Here is a 20,625-nt window from a genome sequence, read left to right on the forward strand (position 1 = left end):
CTTTGTTTCAGGTGGTTCAGTTAACATTGAATGGACATTGGCTAGTATCTGTATATTTGTTTGTAACATTAAATTTAGATAACCCGGGGAAGTCACCATGAAAGGTAAGTTTTTTTTATACGCTGTGTGCAAAAAATGCACATTAAAAAAATGTGAGGATGGTTGGAAAATGCAACTTGCGAGTAAATAATAAAAATCGTCTATCTAAAGATTAAAGATTTTCAAATAAAAATTTAACTCTTTTTCATCTTTATCTGACTCATCGCTTAGTAATCCGATAAAAATGGTATTTATACCATTAGAAATCACATAGATTAAATTTTTTTTAGATATGAAGATTTATTTAAGTCACATTAATTATAAAACTAGGCTTTATGGTGGCATTATATTTATTGTTTTCATTAGAAACATTATAAGAAGTTTCAAATAAAAAGATGATTCTTTCAAGTTTCAATTTACATTAAAACACTGTTACGTTCTTAACTATTTTTGTTTTGTAGGGTTAATATTACTGTTATTATCTCTATATACTACTGTAGTTAACTCAGATCCAAAAGGTAATTTTTGTCATTTTTTTAACATGTCAGAACTGTACTGGCATTCTATCGATTCGTTTTGGTTTTATTTCTAATATATGGCTTTAATAAAAGTGGTCATGGCAGATATAATATTGAAATATCGACATTTTAACAAAATCTATTTACTTATCCTTTTTTTATATAAAAGTAACAGGATCTGTGTCCGTAAATACAGAAGAATCTCTGTAACAGATGAACCGATATGGTTCTTATTTCCTATTTAGCATCTTATAGGTACTGGGAAGGTTTATACTATTTTGTGTGAGAGTACCACTACCCTTTTAGATAAACTGCCCTTCCCCCCCCCCCCCCCTCCACCAAAAAAACAATTATTTTTAAAAAGTGAAATAAAAGATTGGGGTGTTACTGTTGAATTTAACCTCCAACCACCCGAAGTGCCCCTAGAGGCCTCTGGGGCGTAGCCACTAGTGTTTACATAATACGGCACATTTCTTTACTGTTAATTTAGCCAGGGATCTTAAGGAATAAAACAATGAAAGATAAATTAATATAATAATAACTCCTTGTATAGATTTAAATGGTTAGCAAAATATATCTAACTAGCGAATACGCCCCTAGAAGCCTCTAAGGTCACCTAAAGTGGGAGTGGGAAAAGTCGAAACACCCCTTTTCAATTTAAGTTTTTTAAAGAAAAATTTTGAAAAATATTTTTGGAGGGGAGGGTCTTTTTTATTTGCAGGGTGGGAGATACCCTCTCCCAAAATACTTAAAAACCTTCCCTGGACCTGTAAGAAGGTTCACTGCAAAGAAGAACCATAACGGTTTAGCGGTTAGCGAGATCCTTTGGTACAGACAAAAAAATGTATTACTTAATATTATAGGATTGACACTTTTACTTTTAACAACCTACTCTAAGATTCAATTTTACAAAAGTTTTTAAAGCTTACCTATAGCATAACATATTCAACTTTTATCCTTTCTTAAAATAAGGACCTTTGAGTAATCTTCATAGAAAGAAGAACCAGTTTACGAGAACTTTTAATACCCTTACACAGGCACACTCGAATCCTGTCACTTTTATATAAGGACTAGCCTACAGCTCACGTTGTTCGCTGGTCTGTAATGCTCTTAAGAATATTAAATATCCTTACTGGAAAGGTAGAAGTCTGATGCAATTATTAAGGTATAAAATCCGATCAGTTAGGAATTTGTAGAGGGCCCGATCTTTCAGGGTTAAGACAGAAGACTTATTTTATGTTTACTGACCAATGCACGTCTACTCTAAGAATAATATTGTCTGTCGGTCTATTGGTAATGCTCTTAAATAATTTCCCAGCTTTTATCGAAGATATTTTTTTGTGTACTTACTATGTCTGTCTGTTGTGCACCCTTTTTGCTTTCATTTGCTTTGCCTTTTATTTTTTTTTAATTCAAGAGCTTCTATGGTTATGGATGTTGTCATCCTTATCTACCTGTTAAATTTTAGTAGCAAAGTCAATTAATATTAAGTTAAATAATTTTATTCCTCACTTAGTCTGTTATTCTGTCTACAGTGCTTCGAAATAAATAAAATTACTGTAAGGGAAATGTTTATTTTCCCTTCTGCTATTTAATATAGAAGGTTGAATTTTTTTTAGACCAATGTACTTCTGTCCGCCTATCCTTCGATCAATCGGTACTGCACATAAACATAATTTTATTTTCTGATATCAAAGACTAATTTGTGTGAAGATTTGTATGACCACTGCACTGATCATCGTTCGTCTGTCTGTCGCTTATACCGCGTTTTCTTCTTTTAACTTTTAACTTTTGTGTTTTTACTTTTACTATTAGGAACTTTGCTACTTATGGATATTATCATCATTGGTGATGATTTTTAAACTTAGGGATCTTAGGAGATAATGTCCTATATTTAATTTACATCCCAAATGATGATAAACAAAGGTAAGCCTTCTGTTGATTTAAGTTTGGACACTTCTAGTATGTATAGAACTGATGAAACACTGATTAAGTTTTTTTAGTCAACGTGGTTACTAAACTTTGGTTAACGGTGTAATTTACAGTCAAATGTTCCCTCCTTCCCTGAGGAAAAGAAATTTTGGTATTGAAACTATCCTTCTTCCTCTAAATTCATATGGTCCATTAGTCTTTTGGAGACATCATATTTTAATAGCTAAAATATTTGTTTTCTCAGCTGCTATCAAAATTAAATGGCTTAAATTTTTAATCAAGATTATAATGGAACATTTGCAAATTCCGCTGTTATTTAGTAGCGAAGCTTATTTATAATTCAAAATGTCCGTCCGTTCGTCTGATGGCTAGGATTAGGGGGAAATGTGATTTTCTCTCTTCAATTTTTCAATTCAATGCCTGAAAAATTGTGTAAATATTCCCTACATAGCTTGTCAGTGTGGACCTTATTTATTGGTCAGTTCGTTCATCCAGTAAGAGGGAAGGAAATGGGGTAGAAGGGTTGTATAATGTTAATGATCTATTTCTACAGTTGTTCTGTCCATCCGTACGTCACTAAAAGAAAGTTCTGATTGTTAATTTAGGCATATTAGAATTGTTCTATTGAATTAAAACTTGACAATAAAATTCATGAAACTGTCCTGCAATGAAGTCAAAGTAAATTTTTACCATTGCTTTACATAGTTTCCCCATCACCATGACGTTAGTATGTCCAAATAAAATAACTTGTATTTAAGGTATTAAATGACATATTTACTCAAATTTTTGCTGCAATATTAATATTTTCTCTTTTAAGTGCAGTTACTCTATATTTCTTAATGTTCTTTAGTATTTAGTAGTTCTTTACGGATTTTGTCACCCTTGTTAATCTTTCTCCTTCTCTCTCTCTCTTCCCCCCCCCCCTCGTTATATTTCTCTCTCTACTCCCTCTCTCTCCTTATCTCCCCCCCCCCCCCGTTCTCTTTCTCTCCCCCCTCTCTCTGTCTCGTTACTACGACTTTTTAATGTCTTACGTTAGAATATTTGTTTAACTGAGTATTCAGTAATTAGTTTATATTTTCACCCAATTTAAAAATACACGATTTAACGTTTTGCTTCCTTTTTTAAAATCATTTATTAAAGATTAAAATCCTAATATTTTTCATTTCAAATTTTCGCCCTGAAAGGGTTAAAACATTTAGTTCAATATTTGAACACATTTACGGGAGTGTCGCACGAATCAATTCATTTTAAAACTAAGTTTTCTAAGATATACTATTTTTAAAATTTAAGTTTTCTGCTTTAAGAATAGAAATCAAATACTTTAAAGTTATTTGAATAGCAACATGAATTTAAAAAACTGAATTTATGATGCAAAAAGTAGAATAATGGGTATTAACGTTCTGGTCAGTGAGAGTTTAATAGGGATTATTGAAGCACTATGAGTTTTTAACACAATATGTTTAGAAGACTCGAGCTTGATTATAGACGTTTATTTCCTATATAGATCTGTCATGGATCTTGATGCAATAAAGCAGGCCGTTTTATACATGTTAAAAATTGGAAGATTTCATTAAATAAAAGTTGTCTGAAATATAGGTATTAAATAAAGGATTTATACAATGTATTTTTTATCCCAAGACTTTTGTAATGTGAGCTGAGACAAGAAAAGCATGTTTACTTTCCTAATTAGTTATTATGAGTAGTATCTTTACATGGAGTCATTCACATAAAAGTCAGGAAATAAAACAATCATCTGTTAATATGCTTCAAGAGCTTTCTGCGAATATTTAAATAATTTTAGTTTTGTTAGGCCCGAGGGGACGAAGGCCCGGGCATACAAAACTAGTATTAATTTTATGATTTTTATTTTAATATTCGTGGAAATTTGTCTGTGCTATACAGGATTTTTCAGTATGACTGAGAAACGGTTCTAATCCAGTAGATATTAATTGGTTTCAAAGCCATACTAGAAATCAAATTACTTTTTACAATAATCATAAACTTGCAAAATTGTAATTTAATGTTTTTGATCCATATTCATGTCTAATATTAAATAGAGAACAATAATTCCTCAAAAAAGTACGTTTAAGACATCACTTTTAACTACAAATATAAATACATAAGTCGCCAATTATATTAATAATAACCTGTACGTAAATAATCCTCGGATCTCCGTGACAATGTTTTGTAATTAGCAGAGCAGCCATTACCAATTAGTACACGCTTCTGTAATCATGTCTTATACCCAGGGAGGGAGATACTCGTGTCTCTACTTTATAAACAACTAGCGGCTACGCACCCTTTAGGTATCCAGAGTCACTTGAGGAGGGGGGAGTTAAATTCGATAACCCAATTCTTTATATTAGACTTTTTAAAGTCAAGAACCATAGCGGTTCAGCAAAGATCCTTCGGTACAGACAGACAGACAGACAAATATACAGTCAGACAAGTATCCTATTACTTTATTATAAGGATTTTTGCTATTTTTTCTATTTTTTTGTGGACACCCCGGTAAAGAGGAAAAAGTACAGTTTCTGGTTGAAATTTAATTTATTTATTTAACAGATATGATGAAACTTACAAAAATGTGAAGACATTTTTTGAAAAAGCTAAGCTTTTCTTTTATTAGGGTCTGTCAATATCGTTAATTAAGGCATGAATTGTCCTATAAATGTCAAACTTGGCAGGGTGATTCCTGTAATAGGTAGGTACGATTACGAAAGTGTAGCAAATCTTTAATCGTAACCAGAATGCCCGTACGCCCATCTAAACATGTTGATTTTTAAACTTTCTGACAAAAATTTTTATGTGATAAATATAATTATCGTATTAATCTCATTTTTGGAATACTTATTCCAATTATAATAAGGTAGATATTATAAGCTAGGCATCTCTATAATCAAGTTTTAAAAATAGAATTATGTCCTTAAACAGAATATTTAAGCAGTTTTGAAACAAATTTATACATTTATATTCTGCCTATTTAGTTCCCGACACTCTACAAGAGTTAATGTTCGTCTGTTATACTGTTTCATAGCTTCGCTTTTATGGATGTTGTCATCCTTTTTTTAAGACATACTTCGTTTTGTAATTTCCAGGTTTTTAGGATATTTCACTATTATTTATTAATATAAAAAATCATAATATTATGTGTTTAACTAAAAAAAAGTTTTGATTTTAATTTGCATCTTAATAAAAGACTAATCAAATAAAAAGATTAGTTGTATTGGGTTCGAGGATTAACGCACAGGAGTGTCTGAAATATTAAGGTAATAAATTATTTCTATACAGGTTAAGTTATGTTAAGATATACAAATAAGCACCCGCAGTGGTTAGACAATAGACATTTATAAAAACCTATATGATGGTTTAAAATAGGTTAGGTGAGGTTAAGTGTCTACTCTTACGTTTGTCACTCAAGCGTTTGACCTAGAACTTTGTATTGTACTTTTCAGGAAAGCTTTTACTATGTTGTATGAACACCTTGATATAAAAATTGTGTATGTTCACTCCCTTGGGACTTGCCAATGATACCTAGATCCCTACACGCATATGTTTATACAATATTGAGAAAATGTATGAAAATAAATATAACCCTTATATGAAAGTAACAGGAACTGTGTCTGTTTTACCACTGAACCGATATGGTTCTCCTTGACAGTGAAGCTTCTCATGGGTCCTCAGAAGGTTTTTCCTTCTTAAAAATTAAATTCCTTCAAGTGTTCCTAAAGGCCTCAAGGGTGTAGCCGCTAGTGTATAAATATTGAATATTTAATAATAAATAAAATTAACGATTTTCTGGATGATAAGTTGTAAAAAGTGGCGTGCACAGTGTTTCACAAGTGGATGTGGACGTTAGGAGAGTTATAAAACCTCCCAAATGTCAATATCAAAGGGGTGTTGACACCCCCTAAACCCTCCTCCACACGCCCATGGTTACAAAGCACTCTTACATGCAGGTGTGAGTGGGATGTTACAATCATTTTGTTGGAGGGGATAGGGGGGTTCCGGACAATTATTAACTCTCCCTAAATAAATTATTAATGAAAAAAATTCCTTAATATTTGGTTGGTTTGTAAACATGTTTTTCCTTGGTGAACTGAAATTAGTTTCCAAATGTGAACACATTTTCCTAGGTGTTTCCCAATCCTATCTCAATATTTGCTACTAGCTAAAAAACCTTCAAACTTCCAAAAAAAAAATCTAAATTTGAAAAATTAAAACTTTGAATGTATAATGTATAAATCGTTAATACATTCAAATTTTGATTTTTTTTTTGAAGTTTGAAGGTTTTTTAGCTAGTAGCAAATATTGAGATAGGATTGGGAAACACCTAGGAAAATGTGTTCACATTCGGAAACTAATTTCAGTTCATCTTTTCCTTGTCTTATTTTTGTAGTCAAGTAATGCATTTTTTGCTTCCAGAATTTGTATCATAATTCATTGATTAAAAATGTATTTCTATTATTGAAAGGGAGGCTTTTTATAATGAGGGTCAGTCTGTCCGTCCATAACGTATAGAACTTTTCGTTGATTTAGACATATCAGGAAGTGGGACAAAGTGTCTCAAAAATCAGCCATGTTACGTCATAAAAATGAGTGATTATCCAAGACAAACTTTGCATGATGCTTCCTTTAATATTTAGGTACAATATAGGAAGGGTAGCAACTCTATAATATTTACCAGAAAGACCATACGTTCATATAAAAAAAGAACTTTATTACTTTATAATGTTATAAAAATAATAGTGAAAATTCAACTAAATTCTCCATCTTTACATCAATTAATCCATTAAAATTTATCGGTGAATTGGAGGTGTATCTTCAATTACGCACATACATAATCAAATAAATGAGAATCGCACATACATATTAATACATATCAATTTTCCCCTTCCTCTTTTCATCCCATTATATATTTTCTTAACAATTATGCTAGTGCGAAACATTTGCGGAAGTGCGAAATATTTGCTCATATAAAAATATGCGGTATTGTGGGAACACTGATACCTGAAACCACTTTTCTCGATTACTTTTCATGAGAAACATCATTTTAACTTCCGAGATATTTCTTTTTTCAAACGAAAAAAAAAGAATATCCGGGGTGGGGTGTAATATCACTCCAAAATTATTAAACCAAATATTAGATTTTGCCTTACTATCTGAAGTTTAACCTCAGTTAGAGGCAGTGGCGTGCGAACCGAAGGGGGCATTTGGGGCAATCGCCCCCCCCCCCCAGCGACCAAAACGCCCCCCCCCTGCCCCCCCCCCTAGCAACCGCCCCCCCTGCCCCCCCCCCTAAATGTTAAAAAATGCCCCATTTTGCCCCCCCCTGGTCAACAAAAATGCCCCTTTTTGCCCCCTACCCTACAAAAAGCAAAACTATCCCAGTTTCCAAAAAATATCAAGAAATACTCCAAAAAAAAAATTTGGCGCTTCGCGCCAAACAGACAGTTACTATTCATTTAAACTTACCAAATTTTTAAATTAGTGTAGAAATTAGGTTATAATCTTTTTTCACTGAACATAACAAACCAGGTTATAGGAAGTATTTTATTTTGTATAATATAAACTTTTTACCAAAGAAATTTTGTACATCCCCAATGATGATACACAGAATTACCCCTTATATAGATTACAATTAGTGGATGAAATGTATGGAAACTCGACTTAATTAACCAACCAATCAAAATTCCATTAAAGTCCCCAAAGTTGTTGAGCCAACCATAGACGTCCAAGGGGGGGGTAATGGGGCGATTACCCCCCCATTTAAAATTTACCCCTACCCTGGGGGTGCTGTAGGCACCCCCAACCATTTAGGAGGGGGTATTTACCCCCCCCCCCAAAAAAAATAAAAAAATCTCTAATAAAAAAAAATTTTGCGCGCTTCGCCCCGGGGTAAATTTTGGGGGGGGGTAAACTAAATTTACCCCTGCCAACAGATTTCAGGAGGGGTAATTACCCCCCCCAAGCAAATTTTACCCCCGGGGTAAAAATTTTGGGGGGGGGTAAAAAAAATTTGCGGCGCGCTTCGCGCCCCATTTTACCCCCCCCCAAAAAAACCAATTACCCCCCCCTTAAAAATTTTTACCCCCCCCAAAAAAAAAAGCTTGGACGACCCTGGAGCCAACGAATAAGAAAATTTTATATGAAATATTGGGGACTAGTGTAATAAATAGGTTAATTTATCTTCTGTACTATTTTTTCGAAGATGCTTTCTAGCTCCCTTCCCTTCGGTCATTGCAGGGTGGGGAGAAGGGATGGGGGAGAAGAGATAGGGGGGAAGAGGTGGGGGATATAAATGGGAAATAGGGATGGGGGAAGGGATGGGGAAGAAGGGAAAAGGACTAGGAGGCCCATAATCAAATAATCCCATCCCTTAAAACGCCCTTATTTAAAATTAGTATATATAATCAAAATGCCCCCCCCCTAAAGCAAAGTGCCCCCCCGGGGCACTTTGATTTAGGGGGGGGGGCAAAATTTTACAAAATCTTCAAAATGCCCCCCCCTAGACAAAGTGCTTCGCACGCCACTGGTTAGAGGGGATATTACCCCTTTCCCCCTTGCCCCTAACACACCTTCCGAAATCACACATTTCATAGATCTTGGTTTTACAAACCAGAGGAATTGTTGACTTTTTATACACTAAAACCGACCACATCCCCCCGCCCCCCATTTTATTTTCTAAGAGGATATTTAGCCCTTGACGGATAATATCCTTGCGGGGCTTATCTAATCTTTCTCTAACCGAAAATAAGCATATATTTTTTAAATGGTCCCTATTCTAAATGAGGGAAACCGACATAAATACATTATCAAAGGATCAGTTTTCATGCAATCTCAAAAAAGGTATACTCAGTTCACATACTATGTAAATTAACCTATCTCAATTAAGCTACAATCTATTCATTTTATTTATTCTTTCTTGGTATATTGTATCTATCTACATTGATGTATTACCCTTTTCTATAAAACTTTCCGACACAAAACCAATTTTAGTTTTCTTATACCTACACTTTTATACACTTTCAAACACTTTCAGATAAAAACCTAATCTAACATTATACTTAATAGATATAGATAGCGAAGGTTGGGTTCTTAAAAAGATAAAATTGTAAAATATACAATGATAATCCATAGGCATAATCTTAAAAAAAAAATATTTTAGAACACCTTTTTTAGTATAGCTACTATATAATTAACTTTGTCTGTCCGGCCATCCGTCAGTTTGTTTGAAACGCAATGGATGTGACTTTTTCAGCTACTATTGAAAATAGACTGCTGATTGTAAAGATACACTTGCCAGTGAGCATCCAGTGCATTACTTGGTCCGTCAGTCTGTAGGTCATGCTACAAAATACATTTGTTTTTGCATGTATTTGTTATAACTTATCATTTTCCTTTTTTCCCAATCTTTTTCTTCTAAAATTAATGTTAGTGGTGCAGCTACTCTATGTATAGCTAATTATCTCAGAATGTTTTCTTACGAAGCTACCTCAGGTGTTTGATCACTTCTGTTTAAACGAATCAGCATGCAAGTCAGGAAAAATCCCATTATAAAAGTTTCAACATTTCTGTAACAAAATGTCTGCCTCTTTGTCCTTCTGAAGCTTAAGATCTCAGTAAATAATAGTCCTATTGGACAGTGCTTTTCAGAAAATGTACCTATTAGCCATGCAATGGTTCTAGGATTTTCACTTAGGTGGTACGAAAAAATCCTCCCTCTTATCTTTATCATATTTTTTACAATACATATTATATATCTCTAATTTTTGTCGTAATCATATGAATTAGCGTTGAGATATTTAGACGGAAATGATAACACACTAAAAAGCAAAGTAAATATATAACCAAAAAATGTAACTTTTATAGTAAGAGAAAAAAGGAAGAAGTATTTGAAATACTTTATCTAACTATCTATCTATCTATCTATCTATCTATCTATCTATCTATCTATCTATCTATCTATCTATCTATCTATCTATCTATCTATCTATCTATCTGACTATCTATCTATCTATTGTAGAAGCTGGTTATTTTGATGATATAGAGCAGCTGCAACAGTTACGACTCCAAACCTCCCCCAATGCTGTCCCAAGAATTGGAAGAAGATCTGATAAGAATTTTCCTCATATTGGTATAATTATTCAACACAGATTCACAATTAGTAGCGCAGCAACAACCTAACTTTCATCTCATGAAATTGAATAAAAAATGGATTTAAAATTGTTTGGATCTTACACCAGATTATCATGTACTCTAATGAAGTGAAACTTGTAGCTGGCTTAAATAACGATCCACTCCCCATTCGCCCTTTTTAACCCATCTTTTACACCCTACTGGAAAACAAACTGACCATAAAATGATGTCCATTTTAGCAAGCTAAATTGACGTCAATTTATCCCTGAAATAATATCCATGTATATTCTATATCCATTGCAATATAGTATTGCTTTTTAAGAACTTTAGTAAATGTAATGTTTAAATATCAATACATCAACTTACAGCAAAGATTTTAGAACAAATAATTGGAACAGGTTGATATGTGAAAATTCTTTAAATATTAGCCTTGCAATTTTGCCTGCGTATTTGGTGTGTATGTTTGTCTGTGTGTAGATCTGCCTGGCGTTTAAATATTTTTTTTTTTATAAATGGATTAAACATACCCTGGTTATAGAGTAGATGCTCTACAAACAAAATGCTTGAAATAATTTATGTAGAAAACTTTTGTAATGGCTGCTATGTAGCCAGGACATTTACGAAGATTAATAAAAAATCTAAGGAAATACTTATATGTAAGTAACAGGATCTCTGTATGTGTGTATCAAAGGATCTCGCTAACCTCTGAACCGATATGGTTCTCCTTAACAGTGTTGTTTCTTATAGAACATTGATATTGTTTATAACTATTTAAAGGATGGTACTACCACCCTCCAATAGATAATCCCCCTAGAAGATAATTAACTCGGTAGTATCCTCTAGTAAATCAATAAAGAAATGAGAAAAAAAAGTCAATGACTTTACGCAATGCCTTTATTGTTCAAGTCTCTTGGTTAGTTTCATTCAAAGAATCCTTTTTCTAGAATTATTCAAACGTGGAGTTCCATTGTTTACCTTTCCTCTGGCATTTGGTGAGAAAGGACAACCCTTAGCTTATGGCAGGTCAGTAAAATATATTTTAACTCCATAAGGGCGTTTTACCTCCATAGACGTCCAAGGAGGGGAAAGTTGGGATTACCCCCCCAAAAAAATTTTAAATTTTTTGGGGGGGAAACAAAATTTACCCCTGCCAACAGATTTCAGGGGGGGTAATTACCCCTCACCCCCCAAGCAAATTTTACCCCCGGGGTTAAAATTTTTTGGGGGTGAAAAAATTTGCGGAGCGCTTCGCGCGCCATTTTACTCCCCCCTTGGACGCTCCTGTTTACCTCAGAGTGCTTAGTCGAGCACAGAAACCCCTTACCCATTATATTTGGTATAGCTCCACAGGGTTAGTATTACACAGGTATAGGCCCTGTATGGTGCAAATCTCAGCTGCGTCATCAAGTTAAAACTATCGGTCAAAGTAGTAGATTTTTTTATTTGTTCAGTTTATCTCTCTAACTATTAACTAACAGATTGGGTTCTCCGTTTTAATATTTTACATATGCCCTTGGCAAGGTTTAGGGTATTTTATTTTAATATCTAAGTCTTGGGGTGGTTTTAGGCTCTTTTACATCTCCCACTACCCCAGATGTTAGAGGACAAAGCAGCTAGTATAGATTATAAAATATCAGAAGCACGATCTAAGGGTGTGCAAAAAAAATGTGGACATTTTTAAAATTAAAATTGCGCGGCTTGTGTTAATAGTAGAAAATTCTAAAATTTAAAAATGTCCGCATTTTTTTTGCACACCCTTTATCTATATATCATACTATTCATCTATCTAAATATCTATCTATCTAGAAATACCAGAGTATCTAACCATATCTTACCATACCTGGCAGGATTTCCACCAGTTTTAAATTACTAAGAGCACTGTCTAACTATCTTACTATCTATCTAGAAATACCAGAGTATCTAACCAGATCTAACCATACCTGGCATGATTTTCACCGGATTATAAAGTACCAGGACCACTGTCTATCTATCTGTCTTACTACCTATCTAGCTAAATATCTATCTATCTAGGAATGCCCGAGTATCTAACCATACCTGGCAGGATTTTCACCGGATTATAAAGTACAAAGACCACTGTCTATCTATCTGTCTTACTACCTATCTAGCTAAATATCTATCTATCTAGGAATGCCCGAGTATCTAACCATACCTGGCAGGATTTTCACCGGATTATAAAGTACCAGGACCACTGTCTATCTATCTGTCTTACTACCTATCTAGCTAAATATCTATCTATCTAGAAATGCCCGAGTATCTAACCATACCTGGCAGGATTTTCACCGGATTATAAAGTACCAGGACCACTGTCTATCTATCTGTCTTACTATCCATCTGTCTAAATATCTTTCTATCTAGAAATGCCCGTGTATCTAACCAGATCCAACCTTACCTGGCAGGATTTCCACCGGATTATAAATTACCAGGAGCAATGTCTATCTATCCATCTGTCTAAATATCTATCTATCTAGGAATGCCCGTGTATCTAACCAGATCCAACCATACCTGGCAGGATTTCCACCGGATTATAAAGTGCCAGGAGCTGCAGGTTTTATACTTTTTTTCTGTTAGAAGCAAATAAGCCTATTTAATAATTGTTGGTCTATCAGTAGAGAAGCATCTTAAAATATTGAACAACAGAAAAAAAACAATACCTAACATACAATCTTAAAAGAAAGGTATGGGAAATACTAAATACCAAATTATGAGATTTCTTGAAAGAGAAACTTAATATTTAATAATTTTTTCCCTAAGGTGCATTGCACATACAGACATCCTACTCATTTAATTCTACTTTTTTTTTGTAGAAAAGGTAAAATTAGAGTTTGGGGGTAGAGAAGACGAAATATCAGAAGAAAACCCAACAAATGACGTCACACAGTCACAAGGATATGATCAAAACAATCTCCAGGTGAATAACTCACATTAGACTTGTAGACTCTAGACTGCGTATATTTTTAGGACCCGGACTGTCAGTGGTACTGACTTCCCAGCCAGAAAGTAGCATCACTATCGCGCTACTATAGCGCACGATATCGTGTAGCAATCGAGCACGAGTTCTTACGATATCGCTAAATAGTCGTCCAATGCACATTGACGATATGTTACGATAAGTGGTCGAAAAGGTACTTAGAGCTGCGCGATACACCTACGAACTCGTAAGTAATATCGTAAGTATCGTACGCGATATCGCATCAGTTTCGTAGCAGTTTCGTTATGGCATTGACGCATTTTTTACGACATTTAGCGATATCGCATCAATGTCGCGAGTATTTATGGGGGTCAATTAAACGATAAACGCGATTAAATCGCATAACTCGTCGCATACTAATTGTAGAAGAGCGACTCTGCTAAAAAGGATACATTGAAACAACAGCAGGGATATTAGGATGTGACAATTGATCTAAAGTCCATTCTTTTGGTTGTATTTTACTATGGGCACTACAACCACCGCAACTTCTCTTATTTTGGTAAATTTTAAAGACTTTGGGACTAGCGCAGAATGCCGCAAAATAGTTGCTCTTCTAGCAGACAAATCTAACTGAAAAAAAATAAAAATACACACTAGCAGACATGGAAGTTAAAAATGAGTATTTGTGTTGACAAATCCCAAAACAACAGTGACCTAATTCTGTCTGTCAGTATATGAATGTAACGTTTTCTATATTTTTGTTACAGAAAAGAAAACTTCCTCCTGGATTTGCTATTCCAGCTTGGCGACTTGGCAAAAGGTTGGTAAAAATAGATAGATCGATTTATACAAATACATAGATTGAGTGATAAATAGTGGCGTACAGAAGAGGGGTCAACTTCCCACAAAAATTGAAATTGGCAAGGCTTTCCTTCCCTTTTTCATTCCCAAATTGTTACACACCTCCCTGGTTACCTGGTTAATCGCTGTGCACGCCACGGGATGAAGATATATGCAGAATAAATAGATATAAAATAAACAAAAAGACAAGAGTAAAAGAAACTTAATAAAACAAAATCTGAATTGATATTTAGGTTTACGAAGAAATCAGCGGAGCCCCCTGTAGACGAACAAGAAATGGAGTACTACTGGAGAAATATTTTGAGATCCCCACAGGTTATAGTAGAGATAGATTGCATGGGTTTTCAGACAATTGTTTGACATAAATAAGAATTATATTGACAGAATAATTTGGAAACCTATTCCTGTATGTGTAATATTTCGAAAATAAATAAAATCTAAATGTTTTAGGGATTTAGATTTCATGACACATATGGAGATCCCTTCCATTCATCAAGGTAATTACAATCTACATTTTTTAATTTTTATTATTTAAAAATAATTTTCTTTTTATTAATCCTAATGACTGTGTGCTAAAATTGTTTAATTTCTTTCAAAGTAATGTTTTCAACTTTTCCAGTATGGCTTCGAATCCGATTGATTTCTGCTGGATTAAAACCGGTTCTGATGCTTACTGAAAAATCATTATTTTTAGATATAAAAGAGGGCGAAGCTTAATGCAGGAATTGAACTCTGTTCCTCTGCTTGGAAAAAGAGAAGGTATATACAACCAGAAGCTTGCAGAGGGGTGGTGTCAACTCCCACATAAAAAAAATTGGGAAGTCGTGCCTTCTCCTTTTTACACTCTCATTAAATAAGACAATATGATACAACTAATTTGATTATGTTGATAACATGGCTATCTTTTTTTATGACAGGACGCGGGTTATTTGAATGTAGCACTACAGTCAATCAAGCCTTTGATTCCAATATTTTCCTCTAAAGTCCTATTTTTATTTTTCTGCCTATTAGCCAAGGTATTACCCCCCTTCCCATTCGTCCGACATAATAGTAGTAGGGACCTTTTTTCATTGTATCAGAATTCCTATCTAATAATTAGTAAGGTTTCTGTTGTATGCTCGTCAATATCTCAGAAACACTGAAACGCTTAGGAAAGCTTCACACAGGACATTGGAAAGTTTTAGGCCATTTTATTTCTAAATTAATGTCTTTGGATGTTTAATGCAATTTTTCTGCCCTTTTCTCCATTCTATTATATTAAGGATATATTATTTCTTACACCCACCAGATTTTCATGGTCTCTATTGAATTTAAACCACAGCAGGCTAAAATAACGATACCCCTTTACCCCATCTCCTTCCATCCTACTAGACAAACGAAATGACCAATAAACTAGTTCCCTGTTATCGACCTTAATTGACGATCGTTTTCCCCTGTCACGTATATTCTGGAATCTCCATCCATATAATAAATAAGATAATTTTACTCTCCAACTTTTTGAGGCTACTAGTACTCAAACACAAATTAATTGTAAATTTTTTTAAAATTTAAATATCTCTACATTCATAAACTAACATTCACACAAGAATAAGTTTATTCTTAGAAATCCCAAACTTTTGAAATAATTTTAAGAATGATACAAACAAAGGAGGGAGAAAATTTTAAAAGTTTACATCATTTCAAGAAGTTTAAACTTTAGTTGAATTTTAGGAAATAGAAAAATAATTTCAAGAACGCTATTTTTACAGTTTGAATTTTACAAGGGCAATAATGTCCATTAAAAGTGCAAATTGATTTCTCAAGCACAGAAACACTCACATCTTATTGTGTATGTCTATTGGAAGCTCTTTATAGTACCTATAATAAGGGAATTTTTTTTAAAGAAGGTGTATCAACTTTTTTTTTATAGCTAGCCGGTTCTTTTCTTTTTTCATAGAATTCAGATATGCAATCGGTTTTTTTGTAGACCTCTTATTTTTTAAGTAATTTAAGTTTTTAAAAAAAAATTAAGTCGATTTTAAGGTACTAAAATGCAACAAAAAAAAGAAAGAAAATGGCCATTATGAACAAAAATAGTAAGATCTTTAATTTGACACCTTACTTTTTCAATTCTGTCAGGTAATTATTGAAAAAATCGATTTTATTAAACCCACGAGAATAAAAACTTTGAACTTAATTTTATCATTTCACAGGTAAAAAAATATGGGTTCATATATACCTTTAGAATCAGAAAAATATTACGAATCCATTGTAAGCAAAATTGAAAAAAAAAGTTTACAATATAGTATATAAACTACAATAAAAGGAATTATATGAAAATATCATATTATATTATACAGGCAACGTCTTAATTCTTGAATTGAGTATAAAAATGGGAAGGGGGTAAAGAGGGGGTAAAGAGGGGGTAAAAAAGTGAAGACGAAAGTGTTGCCTGAACAAAAAATATAATTGGCCATTTGTTTATTTTTTTATTTTTTTTTCAATTTTGCTTACAATGGATTCGTAATATTTTTCTGATTCTAAAGGTATATATGAACCCATATTTTTTTACCTGTGAAATGATAAAATTAAGTTCAAAGTTTTTATTCTCGTGCGTTTTAGTACCTTAAAATCGACTTAATCTTTTTTTAAAAAACTTAAATTACTTAAAAAGTAAGAGGTCTACAAAAAACGATTGCATATCTGAATTCTATGAAAAATTTTACATCTACTACTTACTAAAAGAACCGGCTAGCTATAAAAAAAAGTTGATACACCTTCTTTGGCAAAAGTACCCCGAATTACGTCATATTAGGGTAATGGATTTTTCTAATATGACAACATTTGGGAAAATTTGGCCAAAATTTTAAATTTATCCCCTTTTTTTAAAGGTACTATAAAGAGCTTCTATCTATTGAGAAAATATTTTAGAAATACAATAAAAGTAGGCATGGAGTAATTTGTCAGCAAATATTGGTTATATGAATCTACTCACAAAAATCCAGAAGTTATTAATCTTCACTGGAAGGAGAATCATATCGCTACTGACAAACAGACATCCTGTTATGCGTCGAAGCTTTTTCATTTGAGGGGGGGGGGGGGGCGGGTAATCACCCCTTTACTCCCTCCTCCACCCCATTAGACGTCCTTGGATATATCTACTTTTTAATTCATCTTTGCCTATTTACAGCATAGGTAGTCTTGCTTGTAAGTAAAGCCATGTCATATTATAGTTTTCAAATGTGTTTTTTTTTCAGAATTAAATGAAGAATCCAAAAAGCTTGCAATGTAATCATCATTTTATTTAGTACCTTTATAGTCAAGTTGTCATAAAATTACTTATTTTAGAATTTTAAATAATTTTTGGTAAAATAAGTGTATTTAGACCCTAGTTAATAAGTTTATAGCATTAAGATTAGTTATACTAGTAAAATGAGGTAACATGTTTATCTGTTTATTGAGATCTCACAAACTGCTTGACCAATAGAAGGTTTTCCTAATAAAGAAAACTTCATTTTAGTTCGTTAAGTTATGTCTAAGTGTATGGTAATTAACCCCTTTTTCTTTCCCCTGCAATTTTATATATGTCTGCAGATGCTTGGGGCGCAACCACTAGTTTTATTTACTTTAGAATTTAAGGAATTTTAGATTGTAAGTTATTTAATTACTATTCGTTATTTTTATTCTTATCTTATTTATTGACTTTTTGTTTGACAAATAAAATAAAACTTTAAATAATTTTTAAAAACTTAACAGACTTTCTGTGAATACAAAAGACCAAATGACAAAATAAACGTTGACTTAACTATGACGTTTGACAAGTTAAGCATGAATACATCTGATTAAATAAAATTTGAATTCATAAAATTGAGAACAAAAGGACAGAATATCTATTTATGACTTATGACAAAAACAGATTCTTTTTTAATGATACTTTTGATATGACCATAAGACTTAAAAAGACTCAAAATACCACAGAAAAAAAACTATAGAAAGACAAAAGTACCTTTTAAAGTTTAGCAACTTTGACAATAATCTTGTGTTTGAAATTAGAAGAACAATTATTTATAAGATTTTATTTTAGTGTAAGGATTTTATACTGTATTTTAGATTTAAGTTAAATTCGCAGCTAATAATGTTATATCATTGTATACAAAAAGTGTTTTAGCTTTATATTTTTTTAAGTAGTACATTTTTTGCCTCTCAATGCAAAGTTTTAGTTTTAAGGTTTAGTAAAATTAATTTGTTAGTTTTAATTTAGTCTGTAAGTTTAATTGCTCTTTTGTAACTGAGTAATATTTATAATTAGTAACAATTTTAAATATATATTGGATAAATATGTGTTGTTTTTAGTAGCGTAGCTGACGTATGATTCTTAATGTTCGTTCCAAGTAACGTTCCACTTGATTTAATTTATTTATCTATTTTTTGAGCCGTTATAAAAGATTAATTAGATTTCGCCTAATAAATTAAACGAAAAAAATCAATTTAAGTAGGAATCGAGGGTATTGTGGCAAACAAACATCTACAATATCCAGGGACAAAATAATTTTTTAAGGGAGAATATTTTTTTGTACATATTGTCCTATCCCTGAAATATTAAATATACAATAAAAAATCTGTTGAAAATATTTTATTTGCGTCTTTTATGACTCATTTTATACAGCAAAAAAAAACAAGGATGCGTTAAATTGATGTTAACAATTTTTTCAACTGTTGCTATGTCAGATGCACGACATAAGTAATGCGCTTTGGAGTAAGCGAAATGCCTTGGCCCAAAACAGTTACAACCCATTACAGTGTACATTTACGACTTATGGAAAAGGGTCGTTAAACAAAATAGTTGGTTGGGTGTTCATTCCCGTCCCCTAATTTGCTCAGAAAAGGAAGGAATGGCTCCCCTTAGTTATATTATTGTTAGACCTGGTCCTGCATGGAGAGTATACCCTTGCCCGACGAACAAAGTGATTTACAGAGTAGATTGTAATTACAATAGTCAGCAAATATCAAACTAAGAAATAAGCCATTCATCTTATGTAACAGAAAGGAAAACATATTTCTCCCATAGAATGTGCCTGCATGTCCTCTGGACCATTACAGACATATGACGGGTCAAGGGAGTTATAGAGTAGATGCAGAATCATCAGAAATAATATTCATTCTATTTATAACACTAGCGGCTTCGCCCCTAGCCTCTAAGGGCTTTGCCCCAAGAGATGGTAAAAAAAGTGTAAGGTGAAATTTGTAAAAAAAAAAATAATAAGAAGGACCAAGGAAATCTTCTACAAAGGAAATATTGCACAAAAAAAACCTTCTACAACGGAAATCTTCCACAAAGGAAATCTTCTACAAAGGACCAAGGATATTTCTTACAAAAAAAAAAAAAAAAAAATGGGGGGGATTTTTTTTTGTTTTTTGGGGGGTTGGGGGTGTCCCACCCCCCAAGAAAATAGCTTAAAACCACCACAGGACCAATAGGTATATACCCTGAAGAGTAGAATCCGATCGGTTCAGTGGTTACCGAGATCTTAAGGGACAGACGGACAGACATCAAGCTACTTTGTATTATAGATATGCGTACTAAAATTTATCTTATAAAGACCAAATGGCCGCCAGAGCATTACCGGCAGATGGGAAGACGGATATTTGGAGTTATAGAGTAGATTTGCTACAAAAAAAAGATTGAACGATAATAGTTATTTTTTCATCGTATCATAAACCACTTCCGCGGATATAGAATGTACAATTATAAGATTAAAACCAGATTTTTGTACATTTTTATATTCCTATCCGGTTCCTATCCTCTGGATTTGAATAAATACGATAATAGTTATTTCTCACATCGTATAATAAACAGCTTTCCGCGGATATAGAATATACAATTATAAGATTAAACCCAGATTTTTTAGCCCCGAGATGCCGTAGGCATGGGATAAAAAAAACTGGTTTTAATCTTATGATTGTATGTCTATATTCGTACAAAACTGGATATATTACGATGCTAGACATAGTTTTTTCGTATTGATGAGAACCGGTTTTAATCCGCGCCGGATGGGAAGACGGATATTTGGAGTTATAGAGTAGAGTCGCTACAAAAAAGATTGAACTATAATAGTTATTTCTTTCATCGTATTATAAACCGCTTTCCGCGGAAATAGAATGTACAATTATAAGATTGAACCAGTTTTTTTAGCCCCGAGGTGCCGAAGGCACGGTCTAAAAAAA

The 20,625-nt window shown here is 33.1% G+C and overlaps 1 protein-coding gene across 1 annotated transcript; it reads left to right on the top strand.

The window, feature by feature from the left end:
• Positions 1-83: 83 nt before the first annotated feature.
• LOC145325493 (uncharacterized) lies at positions 84-18,739 on the top strand. Its single transcript, XM_080168475.1, has 11 exons — positions 84-104; positions 501-557; positions 10,519-10,629; positions 11,576-11,654; positions 13,121-13,197; positions 13,457-13,560; positions 14,328-14,380; positions 14,655-14,736; positions 14,872-14,918; positions 15,116-15,180; positions 17,658-18,739. Exons 1-11 carry the CDS (start codon positions 98-100, stop codon positions 17,690-17,692), a joined length of 717 nt encoding a protein of 238 aa, XP_080024601.1. The 5' UTR covers positions 84-97; the 3' UTR covers positions 17,693-18,739.
• The last annotated feature ends 1,886 nt before the right edge of the window (positions 18,740-20,625 follow it).

This window comes from Acartia tonsa, chromosome 8 (assembly GCF_053477335.1).
Source record: "Acartia tonsa isolate MP-2025a chromosome 8, ASM5347733v1, whole genome shotgun sequence".
Lineage (NCBI taxonomy): Eukaryota > Metazoa > Arthropoda > Copepoda > Calanoida > Acartiidae > Acartia > Acartia tonsa.

Excerpts from the sequence above, each read along its gene's own strand:
- LOC145325493 (XM_080168475.1), top strand. Across the intron at positions 11,655-13,120 it reads CAACCCTTAGCTTATGGCAG|GAATGCCCGTGTATCTAACC; the intron begins GTCAGTAAAATA and ends CTATCTATCTAG. Across the intron at positions 14,919-15,115 it reads GATCCCTTCCATTCATCAAG|ATATAAAAGAGGGCGAAGCT; the intron begins GTAATTACAATC and ends CATTATTTTTAG.